This window comes from Rattus norvegicus, chromosome 17, assembly GCF_036323735.1.
Source record: "Rattus norvegicus strain BN/NHsdMcwi chromosome 17, GRCr8, whole genome shotgun sequence".
NCBI lineage: Eukaryota > Metazoa > Chordata > Mammalia > Rodentia > Muridae > Rattus > Rattus norvegicus.
The window spans coordinates 8977857-8994090 of NC_086035.1; the positions used below are offsets into that span (position 1 = coordinate 8977857).

Sequence of the window (16234 nt, forward strand, 5' to 3'; positions counted from 1 at the left end):
CTTTCTTTCTTTCTTTCTTTCTTTCCTTCTTTCTTTTTAAAGATTTACTTATTTATTACATATGAGTACATTGTAGCTGTCTTCAGACACACCAGAAGAGGGCATCAGATCTCATTACAGATGGTTGTGAGCCACCATGTGGTTGCTGGGAATTGAACTCAGGACCTCTGGAAGAGCAGTCAGTGCTCTTAACCGCTGAGTCATCTCTCCTGCCCAATTTCTTTCTTTCTTTCTTTTTTTTTTTTTTGGTTCTTTTTTTCGGAGCTGGGGACCTAACCCAGGGCCTTGCGCTTCCTAGGTAAGCTCTCTACCACTGAGCTAAATCCCCAACCCCCCAATTTCTTTCCTTATTCAAAGCTTTAATGTAGCACTGGCCTCACACGACTCTGTCAGGAAGTTCTACTCTTCCCTTAGCCAGACCTTTAGAGTGCAAGTCAACTGGAAGACGTGGCCGTTCACTACTTTTCCTGTGTTCTATGCCCAACATGGGCCAATCAAGAGGAGGGAGTGAAAAAGGATACAAGAGGACAGATCAGAATATCCCACAACCCCGCCCGCCCACCACACCCCTGCTGAGACTGAGAGCAGCAGGGACCCCCACAGGAGTCTATGACTGCAAAGCTTTGCTAGAAATGTCCCCAGGACACGATCATATACAAGGCAAAAGGAAGGCCGCCTCACCTCCATGGCGTCCTGGTCATTCTCCATCAGCTCTCCCTTCTTCTTGTCGGCATCTACTACTGCTTTCTTGGTTGTTACCACAGTAACCACTTTCGTGACAGTCGGTCCGGACTTCTAAAATAAAAAAAGTATTAAAATATTTTGCAAAAGCTAAACAAAAAATAAAGAGATTCAAAAATACATGAACACTAGATACAAAATGTTAGATTCCCACAATGTGCAATTCAAACTACCATGATTTGTGTTTTTAAAGGAGCAAGAGAGCTGTGCTTTTGTCCTGTGGGAACTTCCCAATGTGACGGCATGACAGTTCAGACACACTCAGGTACCCAGAACTGACTGCAGAATACGTATGTGTATACAACATTTTTAAAATGTATTTTTATGTGTATGGGTGCTGTGCGCTACACTTGTACCTGATGCCTGAGGAAGCCAAAAGTCAGTTTCCATTGTGAGTCGCCATATTGGTACTGAGAACTGAACCTAGGTTTGCTGCCAACAGCAGCAAGTTCTCTTAACCCCTACGCCGCGTCTCCAGGCCCAACATGAGACACTTCACTACGAAATGGGCTCATTCCTCAACATTAACATATTTTTTAAATTCTACTAAATGTTGTGTTTCACTCATTAGACAATCCAGCCCTGTTCTGAGGAGCTTAAATCAACCAATAAAATACACTGAGGTCCTTACTTCCTTGATGCCTTAAATGAAATTTTTAATTTTTTCCCCAAGTACCCTCCAGGCACAAAACAAAACAAAAAAGCATCCTTTTAAAAAAAACTGTACTAGGGGGTTGGGGATTTAGCTCAGTGGTAGAGCGCTTGCCTAGCAAGCGCAAGGCCCTGGGTTCGGTCCCCAGCTCCGAAAAAGAAAAAAAAACTGTACTAATTTATGTCCTTGCCCATGTCTAAGGACCACACGCACATGCGCTACCATGTGAGGTCTGGGAATCAAACCTGGACCCTCTGGAAGAGCAGTCAGAGCTCTTAACTGTCTTAGTCAAGTCTCTAGACGTGGGACTGCATTTTTTTTTCCGACCAGGCAGACGGCTCAGCAGATAATGGTACTTACTAACAATGGAGAAAGGAGCATACCCTTGCCTTTGCAAGTTACCTTCTGACGCCCACAGTCCCAGGCACACTGTGCTGTGCTCATGCCTCCCATCTCACCCCACCCCCAACCACCACCACTTAGGAAATAACTGCAATAAAAACAGCTTAGTCCAGTTCTTTTTTGGTTGTTTTGTTTTTGTGAGACGGAGTCTCTCTATGTAGTCCTGACTGTCCTGGAACTCAGAACGCACTATGCAGACTGCGCTGGCCTGAAACTCACAGAAATCACCTGCCTCGGCCTCCCTAGTGCCAGGATTAGAGCTGTGCACCACCCACCCCTCACTACAGCCTAGCTTCCTTCTTTGTGATCACCTAAGGTAAAGAGCCCAATAACTTTTAAGTGACAAGTGACCAATGCCAGACGTCCACGTACCTTCTCATTTCCTGCGCCGCCTTTCACGCTCCTCATGTTAAACTTTTTTACCTCTTCTTTCACTTCCTCCATGTAGGCATCTAATGGGTCCAGCTCCTCGTCCTCCATTTCATTCCCTTCCTTCTCAGCCTCGGCAGGGTCATCTTCATCATCTACAACAGCAGAGTGACTTCTTTGGACACAGACCAGTGAGATGCTGCAGGTAAACGCACTTGCCGCACAGCTTGACTCCCTGAGGCAATCCCAGCCACAGTGGACAGACAAACAGATCGTGCAGGCCGCCCTCTGACCCCTGCATGTATGCACAGGCGTGTGAACACTCGCACTCACACAGAAGCACACCGGGACGTTTACAATCATCTCTCACAGAGGAGACAGGCCCGCCATCACGTCATCTCTCCTCTCACTGTGCAAACACCACTGCACAGCTTGCTCCTTGTGCAGCTCTCGCGCTCACACCTACACGGTCTTACGTTCCTAACACTCATGTATTACTGTCAGGTGATAGTGAGCACAGGATATCACTTATCTCAAGAGCAGTAAATGAACCTAATGCTCGAATGTATTCTAGAGCTGGGGACGCACTGCCAGCTCCCCAGCAGAGGGGCTTTTCTAGTGTGCATTAGGCTGTGGGCCGATTTCCAACATTCGAAAAACATACACACCCACAGCCCCAGATTTTATATTAAATACTTTCCTTCTCTGGCTCCCCACTCTGTACACACATATGGTGGCCACAAGTCAGTTCAGTCCATCATTCTTCGAGTGTCATCTTAGTTGTCTCACTTGGCCTGATCGTCCCACCTAGGCCAGGCAGCTGGGCACTGAGTCCCAGGGATGCGCCTCTCTCTGGGCCTGCAGCGCCAGGTTCACGGGAGGCGCGATGCTGTTCTCCTCCATGGGTTCAAGCAATGAACTCAACTCAGGTCCTCGTACACGCACATCAACGCCTATGCTCACAGCCATTTCCTCCCAAGTCCATAGAGGACACTTCAATGATTTTTCCTTCAAGTGTCTTTTGGTGACACTCTTCCCATCATGATCATTTATAAACAGAAACTGTGTGCACAGACCTTTCACAGAAAATGGTCCACAGTTCTGCTCTCCTGTAAGATACCACTTTACTAAAACCTTAAGAGTAAATATTAGAAAAAGGGGGCTGGAGAGATGGCTCAGCGGTTAAGAGCACCAACTGCTCTTCCAGAGGTCCTGAGTTCAATTCCCAGCAACCACATGGTGGCTCACAACCATCAGTAAAGAGATCCGATGCCCTCTTCTGGTGTGTCTGAAGACAACTACAGTGTACTTATATATAATAAATGAATAAATCTTAAAAAAAAAATTAGAAAAAACGGGCTAGGGTATAGCGAGCACTCTGACGGCATGTGCTGAGCCTGGATTCAAGCCTCAGAAACACAGAAACTAGATGGTTTTCTCCTCAGTTCTAAGTAGAACAGTTCTCTCCTCAGGTATAGAATGTTGGGAGGTGCATTTATGTTTAAAAGATAAGCATGCATGCGCACACATACCTTGGTGCATTAAGATCAGAAGATGGGGCTGGACCCACCGGAGCTCTAGACTGTAGTGAGCCCTTACTCCATGACCCATGACTAACAGTCATGACGGCAGCAAATGCACTGGCAACATCCGTTAAATCTGTAAGTGCATCTGTGCTCTCTCAGGTAAAGTCAGTGATTCTTACCAGAGGCTCTGGATTACCTCTGGATTGAAATGTTAGCATCTACTGAACGGAGCATTTAAAAATCTCCATACAGCAAGGCACAGGACTTACACCAACCACTCAGGGGGCCGAGGGAACGATCACGTGAGTGCAGGAGCTCTAGGCCAGCCTAAACAGCACAGCAGACCCTATGTCTAGAAGTAAAGAATCTCAGTACGAGTCCGGCGCATCTCAAACGTCTAATAGAGAGTGAGCAGACGGATAAAGCGCAGCATAAACTGGGTGGGTGCAGTGGCACAAGCCCTGCTCCTAGGATTTGGAGACTGACGTAGGGAGATCACAAACCCAAAATACTTCCAGGTACAGTGGCGCACCCCTTCAATCCCAGCACATGGGAGGCAGAATTCAAGACCAGCCTGGTCTGCATAGGGGATTTGAGGACAGTCAGAGCTAATGCAGTGTGACCCAATCACATACACATATTGAGTTATTAGTTAGCCATGTAAGACAAAGTAGAATGTGCTACCGTAGGAATCAACCTCTAAGACAGAATGCTAAACTCAAAAGTCAGACACAGAGCCAAGCGTGGTGCTGCACGCCCTCAATCCCAGCACCTGGGAGGCCAAGGCAGGCAGAGGTTAGTGAGTTCGAGGCTAGCCTGGTCTTCAGAGTGAGCTCTAGGACAGCCAGGGCCATACAGAGAAATGCTGTCTTGGAGGAGTAGAAATAACCAGACACAGGAAGACACCAGTAGTATGACTGCACCTTGGGGAATACGAGCAAGTCCTCAGCAGAGACAGAAAGCAGTATGAGGTACAGAGGCCTAGGGAGACAGGACGGGTAGACCTGTAATGTGCAACGTCTACCTAGGGTGACGAAAGAGCTGCGGCAGTGGGCAGCAACGGTGGCTTCATGGTGACAACAGGACTAGGGAAGTAACCTGGTGCTAAACACCCACAAAGCGCTGGCTCTAGCCCTCAGTTTGACAGGAGGTATGGGCAAACGGTTAAAATGTAGACTCGACATTGTGCATGCTCTGCAGGGTAGAAGAGGCACCGCCCACATCCCGCAGGTACCGTCGTCATCTTCCAGGCTCCACTTCTTCCCCTGCTTCATCTCCTCGATCTCCTTCTTCAGCTCCCCTATGTTCTCCATCGCCTTTTTACGCTGCTCTTCTCGCCATTTTTCAACCCTTTCTTTTCGTTTTCTCATTTCTTCTTCCAGCTTATTCTGGTCAAAATTCTTTGGGGAGAGAAAGAGGAAAAAAAAAAAAAGGGAAAGTCAAAGTCAGAATCAGCAGGTATACTCCACATGCAATTTTAAATACATTCTCCAAAATACGGTTCAGAGACTAGAAGCTTCCGGGACTAGGCCTAGGACAGCAGACAGAGGTCATGGGCCTCGGAGATGACAGTTACACCAGTAGAATAAGAGTCCCTCTCCAATTATCAACTACATCCGGCCACATTGATGAAATATGATCTGACATCCCCACATTGGCAAGGATGTAAGGAGAACCGCACTGCTGCGCCTTAACCCTTTTATTTATTTACGTGTGCATCACATCTGTGTGGGCACATGTGCAGGTGTAGTAGTCAGGGAAAATGTGAGGGACGTCCTTTCTTCCCTTCCCGTGGGCTCCTTGATTCAGTCACAGGTCTCTGTGACAACTGCTTTCCCCTTAAACCACTCTGCTGATCCAACGTGCCCAGATTCCTGGGTCTAAACGTGTTAGGTCAACTTGATACTATAAGCACAGGTCACACTTTCTAAGTAAGGACAGGTGACGCAGAGGTGACTCTGGGCTGGGTAGGGCAGCACACACCTTTATCCCCAGCACTCCGGAGGCTGAGGCACGTGGGTCTCTGAGTCTGAGGCCAGCCTGGTCTAAAAAGCAAGTCCACGACAGCCAAGGCTACCCAGAGGAACTTTGCCATTGTGGGGTGAGAGGGGGGACAGACAGAGAGCAGATGGATGGACACATGGACGGAACATTGTTATACAAACATGTCTGCGGTCACCCTGGCTGGCTGACCTACCCCAGCATCCTTCTCTTTCTCGTCCTCCTTGTCGTCCTTGTCTTTCTTCTTCTCCTTGGAGCTGTCCCCACCTTCTGCTTTCTCTTTGGACCTAGACCTACCAAAGAATAAAGAGTAAGATAGCACCCACTTGGAAAGCATTTGGTCACGTGTGTTGTGGAGGTCAGGGGACAACGTGCATAAGTCAGGCCTCTCCTATACCTGCATCAGGGACCAAAGTCAGCTCGAGCCTCAGCAGCTGCGCCCCCATCACTGAGGCATCGTGAAGTCTACGATACTGACTTAAGACTATTTCATAGACCCGGATCTCATCTTATTCCTCCAATAATCAACACATTTTCATAGTCAAAAACAAATACCTTGGTATATGAGAAAAGTCAATCTTTTATAGCAAACACTACTAAACATTTGGAAATTTGTCTGAGAAAAACAATTATAAAATTTAGACAGGATAGAAAATTTTAGTAATTCATACATACAGTAATACTCAAAATCACAAGGGGCTTCACATTTGACTTATGCCTCTCATAAGAAAACGGCTTAATTTTGGTGATATAAAGGTAATTGTCAGGCTAGCGATGGCTCAGCTGTTAAGTGTACTGTTGCTCGTAAAGAAGACCCAAGTTCAGCCCCCTGGCAACCCCGTGGAGCCTACAACCGTAGGAAACAACAGACCCCTGCCTCTTCCCTGCCCCTCAGGGCTGGGGTTAGGCTTATCCTTACAGCCGCTGTTTATCACAAGTGCAAACTGAAAGGCCCTAATCTGAAAGGCAAAATCTGAAACTTTATGTGTGTATGACATCCCAGATAGATTTCCACATCCCCTCATATCAGGCTGCAGCCACACACTGAAAACACAGTAAAAGCTACCTTCCGGGCTGGAGAGATGGCTCAGCGGTTAAGAGCGCCCGACCGCTCTTCCAGAGGTCATGAGTTCAATTCCCAGCAACCACATGGTGGCTCACAGCCATCTGTAAAGAGATCTGATGCCCTCTTCTGGTGTATCTGAAGACAGCTACAGTGTACTTATATATAATAAATAAATAAATCTTTAAAAAAAAAAAAAAAAAAAAAAGCTACCTTCCGAGGGAGGGGATGTAGCCAGGTGGGAGGGCACCTCACTGGATCAATCCCTAGCAGTGCAAAACCAAACAGAAACCCTACTTTCAGGTTAAATATGCATAACATGTTCATAAAAATAGCCTCTGTGGCTAGACGGGGATGTCACTGCCATGATAGCTGTCATTACACATTCATATGTGACAAAACACACAAGCCATAAACTAAAAACACTTCTTATCTCACTTAGTGCTAGGTATTCAACCAGTACAAGTCTAAAACAATTTTCTAAGAGAAACAGTCCAAAAGAAAGAAGGAAAAATAAAAAGGTACACAGCCTGGGAGAGAGGGTCAGGGTCGTCAAAGGCACAGACTGCTCTTACAGAAAGCCTCGGCTCGGCTCCCAGCACCCACGTCACGGATAATTCCAGGTGCAGAGATCTGATGCCCTCTTCTGACCTCAGCACAATGCTCACGTGATACGTGTGTGTGTGTGTGTGTGTGTGTGTGTGTGTGTGTGTGTGTGAGAACACTGCATTCATAAAAAAATTTTAAATAAAAATAAATTTTTTAATGAGCTATGAACATGTTCTTCAGAAAAGAAACCCAAATAATGAATAATTTCACTAGCAATCAAAGAAATGCACATTAAAGCCACAGTAAGCCCCTCACCTCAAGAAGCCAAAAATCAGCTCTTGAATTCTTACCTTTTCTCTGTAATGAAATTCTTCCCAATTCTTTTTTTTTTTGGGGGGGGGGGTTCTTTTTTTCGGACCTGGGGACCGAACCCAGGGCCTTGCACTTCCTAGGTAAGCGCTCTACCACTGAGCTAAATCCCCAGCCCCAATTCTTCCCAATTCTTAAAATAAAAAATCTACAATATAATTGCATATCTAACCAACTGACACAAACATAAAAGACCAGCAAGTCTAGACACTGGGAAGGCAGGGAGCGAGAGAACTCTCTTCTCTCGCATGCTGTGCTGGGGTAGAGGTGCAAACCCCCCGGAGAGGAACCTGCTGCCATCACCCAGTCAGGGCTGCAGTCTCCACCACATGTACTGCCTGGGAACGCTCACGCACAGGTATGCTGGGGCATGTGCACAGGAATGGTCACCGGCATTATGGCAGTGGCTTCATCCAGGGGCAGAGCGCTAACAAAGTGACACTCGGGAGGCAGAGGACAGATAGCTCCTGAGGGAACCAGACCAGCACAGCAAGATCCTATCTCAAACAATGAAACAGAGGTAGGCAAGTGAATGGAGTACTACTCTGAATGGCTCTCCGTGAGAAAACGACAGAGACAGCGCAGCGGTGAAAGCACCAATCGCTCCTTCTGGTGCAAGTCCCAGCACCAACACAGAGGCACAACCCACTGTGGCTCCTGTTTTAGGGGCTCCACCTCTTCTGAAATCCAGGGCAGCAGACATGCACACGGCATGCAGACATATGCAGGCAGAACATCCCCACACAGACAGAGAGATAAATCCAGTTTTTTGTGGTTCCATCTTGCTTGCTTTCTCTCCCTCTTCTTGGTTTTGTTGCTGTTTTGTTTAGTTTAAGCTAGGTTTTCTCTGCAGAGCCCTGGCTGTCCTGGAATATTCTAACTGTGTAGACCAGGCTGGCATCAAACCCAGAGATCCACCTGCCTCTGCTTCCTAAGTGCTAGGACCCAGGCTTATTGTCAAGAAATCCCAACAGTATTATACACTGGCCTTGGTAAGATACGAGTACAACTTACAAAGGAAAACAACACTGGAGAGGTGCCAACACTGAGTAAAACAGGAACAGGAAAGAGGTGAGAGTCAACATAATCACATTCGTGGTTTCAGTGAGCACTGTTACCAGGTGGTAGAAGACTGGAGAGCAAACTCGCTGACCTGACAAGAGCATCATAAGAGACACACAACAAACTCACACCAGTGAAGGCCACGCTTTCCCAAGTAGCAACTCCAAAGGGCACACATAAAAGTAAAGAAGCCATTGTTGGGGCGCACGGCTGACTGATGGTTAGATCACATACTGCTCTCTGGCAAAGGAGTTCGGTTCCCAGAACCTCCAGCAGATGGCGCACAACACCACAAAAGAAGATGCTTACAAAAGCTCTGGCCCTTAACTATCTACATTAAATAAGGGTACAGCGCAGAGTATGAGAGCAATAGAATCTGCGAGTTTCTAAGTGAATCATAAGCCCCATAACTAATAAATAAGAATCCCTGGGCTGGGGGCTGGGGATTTAGCTCAGTGGTAGAGCGCTTACCTAGGAAGCACAAGGCCCTGGGTTCGGTCCCCAGCTCCGAAAAAAAAGAACCAAAAAAAAAAAAAAAAAAAAAAAAAGAATCCCTGGGCTGGAGAGATGGCTCAGCAGTTAAGAGCACTGACTGCTCTTCCAGAGGTCCTGAGTTCAATTCCCAGCAACCCATGGTGGCTCATAACCATCTGTAATGGGATCTGATGCCCCCTTCTGGTGTGTCTGAAGAGAGAGACAGTGTACTCATATAAATAAAATAAATCTTTCAAAAAAAAGAATTCCTGTACCTCCAGCTCCAAGGGACCTGAGGCCTCCTGTCTCCATTGGCACCTACGCCCAAGGGCTTGCCTAGCACAGCGACCAGCGTGCCTACAACAATAGTCATGGCCCCACACGATGCTAACAGAAGCTCTGCCCGTTAGTAAATATTAAATAAGGGCACAGTGTAGTACGTAAAACCAATAGAACCCACTACTCTCAACTGAAGTGTAAGCCCCATAACTAACAAACATTCTGCCAGCATTCACAGCGAGTGCCGATAAGGATGCATTCAAAGGCAGAAAACAGAGGCGGAGGGGAGGAAGCTGACAGCCTTACCTGTTCTCAGCTTTCTTGCTTTTGCTGCCAGGACTGGAAGACCGGGACCGCCTGCCCCGGCTCCGACTCCTTGAGCGCCTTCTATCCCGGCTTCGAGATCTTCTTCGCTCTCGGCTTCTGTCACGCTCTCTACTTCTGGAACGTCTGGAAAGAAGACCTTTCTTTTATTTTGTGGCCAAAGATACTCACCATTTCAGACCGTGACCGTCCCAGCCAGAAAGGGGCTCCCAATCACGTGCACTATTGAGGCAGAGCCTCACTTAGCTACCAGGTCGGCTGAGTGGGAAACAAGTCCAACAAACAGATAGACCCGGGAGGGCACAGCAGGCTGTGGTAGGCACTTTACATGTCACCCAGCCCACAGCCAGGGCTGCAGCTCCCCCCTGGAGCATTGGCTGAGCTACTCACGCTCCTCGTCTTGGCCAGGGAAGCCTGAGCCTATGAAGGAAATGGGCAGACTCTTATGACTAACGGTGACGCTTCTTCCCTTGCGCTGCTATGAAGAATTCACTATGTAATCTCCAGTCTTGTTTTTGCGTTGTTTTGAGTCTCACTGTCTTGAATACAGAGATCCACCAGCCTCTGACTCCCTAGTGCTGGGATTAGAAGCATGTGCAAGCACACCCAGCCTAGAAATCCTTGACCTAAAATCTGCAAATTTATTCTCACATAAAAAGTCAAAAATTGGGCTGGAGAGATATGGATCAGTGGTTAAGAGCACTAACTGACTGAGGTCCTGAGTTCAATTCCCAGCAACCACATGGTGGCTCACAACCATCTGTAATGAGATCTGATGCCCTCTTCTGGTGGGTCTAAGGACAGCTACAGTGTACTCATATATAACACATAAGTCTTTTAAAAAAGTCAAAGATCAGCAGGGGGCGGGGAGGGAGGTGGTGGCTGTGCAACAAAGGCAGGAGGATGGATCTCTGTGAGTTCCAGGCCAGTCTGGTCTACAGATCAAGTTCCAGGACAGCCAGGGCTGCACAAAGAAACCAAGGGTGGGGGCAGAGGGTTGGGGATTATGCATTTGTTACTTGTTAAGAAGCTGTCTGAGGGACCTGTAACAGGAAGGTGAACTCGCCCACACTCTACAATGTCACAGGTAACTGCTTCTCAGACTGTCAGGCATTAAGACCACAGTATTCTCACCTTCCAACCTCTTAAGACAAAGTCACACTTTAACGCCGTCAAGCTTTCTGTTTTTGAAGACACTGTCACTGAGAAAGGTTGTAACTATTGACGTTAGTGTCAGTAAATATGTGAGTAAATGTGAAATAAAAACGTTCAGAGTGTTTTTCACAAGAACAGTCATTAAACGAGCTTAAAACATCGGAGAGGGCCCGCAGGGGCTCTTCCCATCTCTTCCCAGTGTCTGCTGTAGTGGCTTCCCTTCACACAGGGCTGGCCCTCTTGGGTAGAAGCAAAACCTCCACGAGCAGAGCATATTACCTTAATCTCTCGGGGACCTCAAGGTTCTCTCTGGATTACAAAAACCACAATCTAAAGTGTCTGAGCTTAAAGATATGGCTTAAGACTCTCTTTATACACAAGTCCTGGGTCTAATAAAGAACTGAGAAAATAGCAGAAGGCCCACAAATGAGCCACTAACTTCCAAACCAGAACACAGCTTTGGAGAAGACCAATTTGTCCGGGAATGCCCAGTGTTACCGGTTCTGCAGAACTGGACGTCTTACCTCAGGCGTTTCCTGTCCCGTGACCGAGATCTCCTTTTGTCCCTGCTCCGAGACCTCTCTCTCCTTCTGTCTCTGTCTCTACTCCTGGAACGCCTGTCATCTCCACGTTTGCTTCTTTTGTCAGAGGGTGAGCGACTCCTAGACCGACTTCCAGAGCGACCTCGAGATGCTGACCGTTTTCGGTAATGGCTAGAACAATATCAAACCCAAGAAAACTCAGCAAATACAGAAAAGATGATTTAATTAGGAGAAAATGAACTCTTGCTGTACGTGTACAGACTGGAAAGGAAAGCAGGAATCAGGCATGGCGACTCATGCGAGGCTGAGGCAGGAGGATCACCATGGGCTTGAGGCCAGACTGGGAGACCTTCCAGGCAAAAGGCACAGGAGTAAACTCGTGGGAAGGAATCTGGACCAGAGGTACAAGAAGGAATAGCAAGAAAGACAGTTAAACAAGCTAGACAGTGGGCCAGGGGTGTGGCACATGACTCAATCCTAGCACACAGGAGACAGAAGCAAGCAGCTCTCTGAGTTCAAGGCCAGCCGGGTGGGGAGGGGGGAGGGAAAGGGACTCAAGAGAGTGCCATTAGACAAGATCAGAGAAATAGCAAAATACTCAAATATGGAGAACCTCCCAGGGTCTTACAATGACTGTTTTTACTCTGAGTAAGTATTGGGCCACACATGACGGCAGACACCTGTAATATTATTAAGATGTCTCAGCTACTGAGGAAAGATCACTTATATCAAGACGGTTAAGACCAGCATGTTTCCATCTCTAAACACTTTAATTAATTTATGTGTATATGTATACACCAGAGTACGTGTGTGGGGGTTGGGGATTTGGCTCAGTGGTAGAGCGCTTGCCTAGTAAGCGCAAGGCCCTGGGTTCAATCCCCAGCTCCGGAAAAAAAAAAAAAAAAAAAAAAAAAAAAGAATAGGAATTCCAGAGTGTGTGTGTGTGTGTGTGTGTGTGTGTGTGTGTGTGTGTGTGAATTTGTTTGTATGCACATGGGCATCCCTTGTATGCAAGTACCTATGGAACCAGAAAAGGAGCCATGTGGGTGCTAGGAAGTAAACCTGGATCCTTTGGTGCAAACCCAGTGCTTTCTTTTTTTTTTTTAAGATTTATTTTATTTATTATATATAAGTACACTGTAGCTGTCTTCAGATACACCAGAAGAGGGCATCGGATCTCTTTACAGATGGTTGTGAGCCACCATGTGGTTACTGGGAATTGAACTCATGACCTCTGGAAGAACAGTCGGGTGTTCTTAACCACTGAGCCATCTCTCCAGCCCAACCCAGTGCTTTCTACCACTGAGCCACCTCTCCAGTCCCATGAGTAAATATTCTTACAATACATAGCAAAAAAAGGAAAAGTTACTGGGAGAATTTTTTTTTCTTTTTTCTTTTTTTCGGAGCTGGGGATCGAACCCAGGGCCTTGCGCTTTCTAGGCAAGCGCTCTACCACTGAGCTAAATCCCCAACCCCTACTGGGAGAATTTTAAGCATGCCTATTTTTAAAGTTATCACTCAAGAGTCAGGGCTGCAATGCCAGCACTCAGAGGTGAAGGCAGGGCAACTGGCAGTTCAAAGTCAGCCTTGACTAAGACAGCCTATAACTAACAAAAGTTTAAATGAATGAAAAAGTACTGTTTTGTTGCTAGCAACAAAGAACAAATCAGACAAAGGAGGCAACAGGAGAGAAAACATGAAACTAAAGCAAGCATCCGGCTTAGGAGGAATGTGGCCGAATAGGTGGGAATAGCAAGTGAAGATGCTGAGAAATATCAAGATCTGCAACAAGAATACAGCACAGTAGCCCAAAACACTAGCGTGGACTCAAATAATTATGAATTAAATGTCAAGTCTGAGGGTAAGAGAGAAGGACTGGAGGTCTGCACGTGTGACCAGAATAAGCAGGAAAGGGAGACTGTGCTGAACGGAGAGGCTATAGTCCAGCACATGTTCTGAATGTGTGAGGCCCTGAGATCAGCTCGCAGCAGCCTTCCTCACCACCACTGAAGGTCACCATTACTAGGAAGCAACAATCCATTCACTTTCTTTTTTTTTTTTTTTGGTTCTTTTTTTTTTTTCGGAGCTGGGGACCGAACCCAGGGCCTTGCGCGCTTCCTAGGTAAGCGCTCTACCACTGAGCTAAATCCCCAGCCTCCATTCACTTTCTGATCATGATCTACCTCATTCTATTCCCCATGAAAGCTCTGGATGAACGGAGACTAAAGGCTTTTTTCTTGGGGCTGGAGAGATGGCTCAGTGGTTAAGAGCACCGACTGCTCTTCCAGAGGTCCTGAGTTCAATTCCCAGCAACCACATGGTGGCTCACAACCATCGGAAGTGTATGAAGACCAACTACAGTGTACTCACTTATAAATAAAATAAATCTTAAAAAAAAAAAAAAAAAAGGCTTTTTTCTTACCTCTGAGCCTTTCACTCTTCCCTGAAAAAACCAAGAACAGAGAAGCCAGACACCCCAGGGAGACAACAGTATACAGGTAAATGGGTAAAAGAGTCCTTCTTGGGAAAGATCTGAGGAGTTTGAATTTCATCTTGAAAGTAACAGGATCCAATAGACACTAAGTCAAAAAATGGCAAGGTCTGAAATGTCACTTTGGTTTCAGCAACACAAATATAAATAATTAGGACTGGAGAGATGGCTCAGTGGTTAAGAGCACTGACTGAGGGTTGGGGATTTAGCTCAGTGGTAGAGCGCTTGCCTAGCAAGCGCAAGGCCCTGGGTTCTGTCCCCAGCTCCGGAAAAAAAAAAAAGCACTGACTGCTCTTCCAGAGGTCCTGAGTTCAAATTCCCACAACATGGCTGGCCCACAACCATCTGTAATGAGATGTGAGTCCCTCTTCTGGTGTGTCTGAAGGCAGCTACAGTGTACTTATATATAATAAATAAATAAATCTTAAAATATATCATAATTGGGGCTGGGGATTTAGCTCAGTGGTAGAGCGCTTACCTAGGAAGCGCAAGGCCCTGAGTTCGGTCCCCAGCTCCGAAAAAAAAAAGAACCAAAAAAAAAAAATATATATATATATCATAATTGTAATGGCAAGATCAGGAAGGAATCAAATTGAAGCTACCTGAACAATTAGCATTAAGCACCACCTTTAAGTCAAAAGACTTCAGGAATGGGGAAACAGTACAGAATCTAACTAGAAACAGAGGGAGAACGAGCCAAACATTGCCTCCAGATCTCAGGTCTGGACAGCCAGATGAAGAACAATGGCCTTTGGGAGATTCACAAGACTATCACATGAACTGTATTCACGGTGATACACCCTTTAACCGGATGATCCTCCAGGCTTTTTATATTTGCAAACTTTCAAGACGCTCCACTCACACTTTGCTCATTTCCCTGAACCTAAGTTATAACCCAGTAAAGTGCTGTTAGCAGTAAAAGCAACGTAAACTTTTCATTCTCCCTACACACTGAACCATAGCATCTTTCAGACTGGCTACATACATACCTGTCATCTCATCTTTCAAAATAATGATGATGATAGTATCATCAGCCTCAAGGTCCTGAACCTGTTATTAACACCTAAAGTTTTGAAGACACCGTACGGTGCCCGCGGGAACCGTTTCACAAAGAAGTAGGCAACAAAGTAAGGAAATCTACCAGCGAAGTAAATGTTCACGAAACAGGTTGCTGTAATCCAATAAAAGCCAGTCCTGCATTTATAGCAGGTGCGTAAAAAAATGCCCGCACGTGCTTTTAAATGACTTAGGGAGAGAAGACCTCGCGCGCACCAAAGTAAACTAGGGTTAGGGTTAGGGTAGTGAAAGCGACGCAGAAACAGAGTGAACCGGGTCAGGGTTAACTGGAGAGGATAAGGCTGGAGGCACCGTGGAGGGGCGGGGTGAGATGAGCGGGTCTGTTCCCGCTCAGGGCTCGAACCGGTGGTTGCAAGTCGACGGGAATCTGCGGTCCTCGCCTCCTCGCAGTCCAGGCGACCAGATGCTCAGCGGCCACACGCGCGGTCGCCCCGCACTCGCCGCGCCGCCACCTCCACCGCTCCCCTCCGAGACCAAGAAGCCGCTCGCCCGCGGACTCACCGAGACTCCCTGCCCATGCTGCCAGCCAGCGGAAGGCCTGCGCCCTTGGGGACGATGCGCAGACCGGTGAAGAGGACAAAGGAGGGAGGCACCAAGTCCTCACAGTACCGAGCGAGGACCGGCCCTACGAAATGGCCAAAGCTCCAGCAGTGACCGCCATCAGAGCGTGGCCAACGAAAACAGGATGTGCTGGCGCCGGGCGCGGAAGGAAGAGGCCAGCGGAAGGAAGCGGCTGCTTCCCCACAGCGCCACCAACCGGCTGGAGGCCGCGCGGCGCGGGCTGCGCCTACCGCGGCAGCCTGGTTTCCCAGCGCAACCCGCAGCGCTCATTGGTGCTATGGAGTGTGACCTCAGCCAGGTCAGCCTTGTAAGGGTCTTCTTCGCTGCAGACCACTGAGGAAACCTATGCAGCCTCAGGCTCTCCCAGGAAGTGTGTATGTTTGCCTTAACCTGCATTAAATAACGCTTCAACTGTCTCCCTATATACTCTGTACTTACTTAGTCACTTATTTCTACATTTGTATGCAAGATCCTGGGAGCTTCGAAAAGACTTAAAAACACAAAGAGGGGGCGGGGGGGGGGGGTTGGGGATTTAGCTCAGTGGTAGAGCGCTTGCCTAGCAAGCGCAAGGCCCTGGGTTCGGGCCTCAGCTCCGGA

At 47.3% G+C, this 16234-nt stretch overlaps 1 protein-coding gene and 1 non-coding gene across 6 annotated transcripts in view; both read right to left on the minus strand.

Annotated features, from left to right (window-relative positions):
- Ddx46 (DEAD-box helicase 46) overlaps positions 1-15849 on the minus strand; it is a 46469-nt gene extending 30620 nt beyond the window's left edge. For 2 of the 5 annotated variants that reach the window (NM_001395621.1, NM_139098.2), the window contains 7 exon segments: positions 682-795; positions 2168-2319; positions 4925-5090; positions 5888-5984; positions 9794-9937; positions 11491-11679; positions 15578-15747. In NM_001395621.1, coding sequence (NP_001382550.1) covers positions 682-795; positions 2168-2319; positions 4925-5090; positions 5888-5984; positions 9794-9937; positions 11491-11679; positions 15578-15594 — 879 coding nt within the window. In that variant the 5' untranslated portion in view covers positions 15595-15747. 5 annotated transcript variants of the gene reach the window in all.
- Trnas-aga29 (transfer RNA serine (anticodon AGA) 29) lies at positions 12907-12981 on the minus strand. The gene has a single exon. It is a non-coding gene; the product is annotated as a tRNA-Ser (tRNA).
- Positions 15850-16234: the final 385 nt, after the last annotated feature.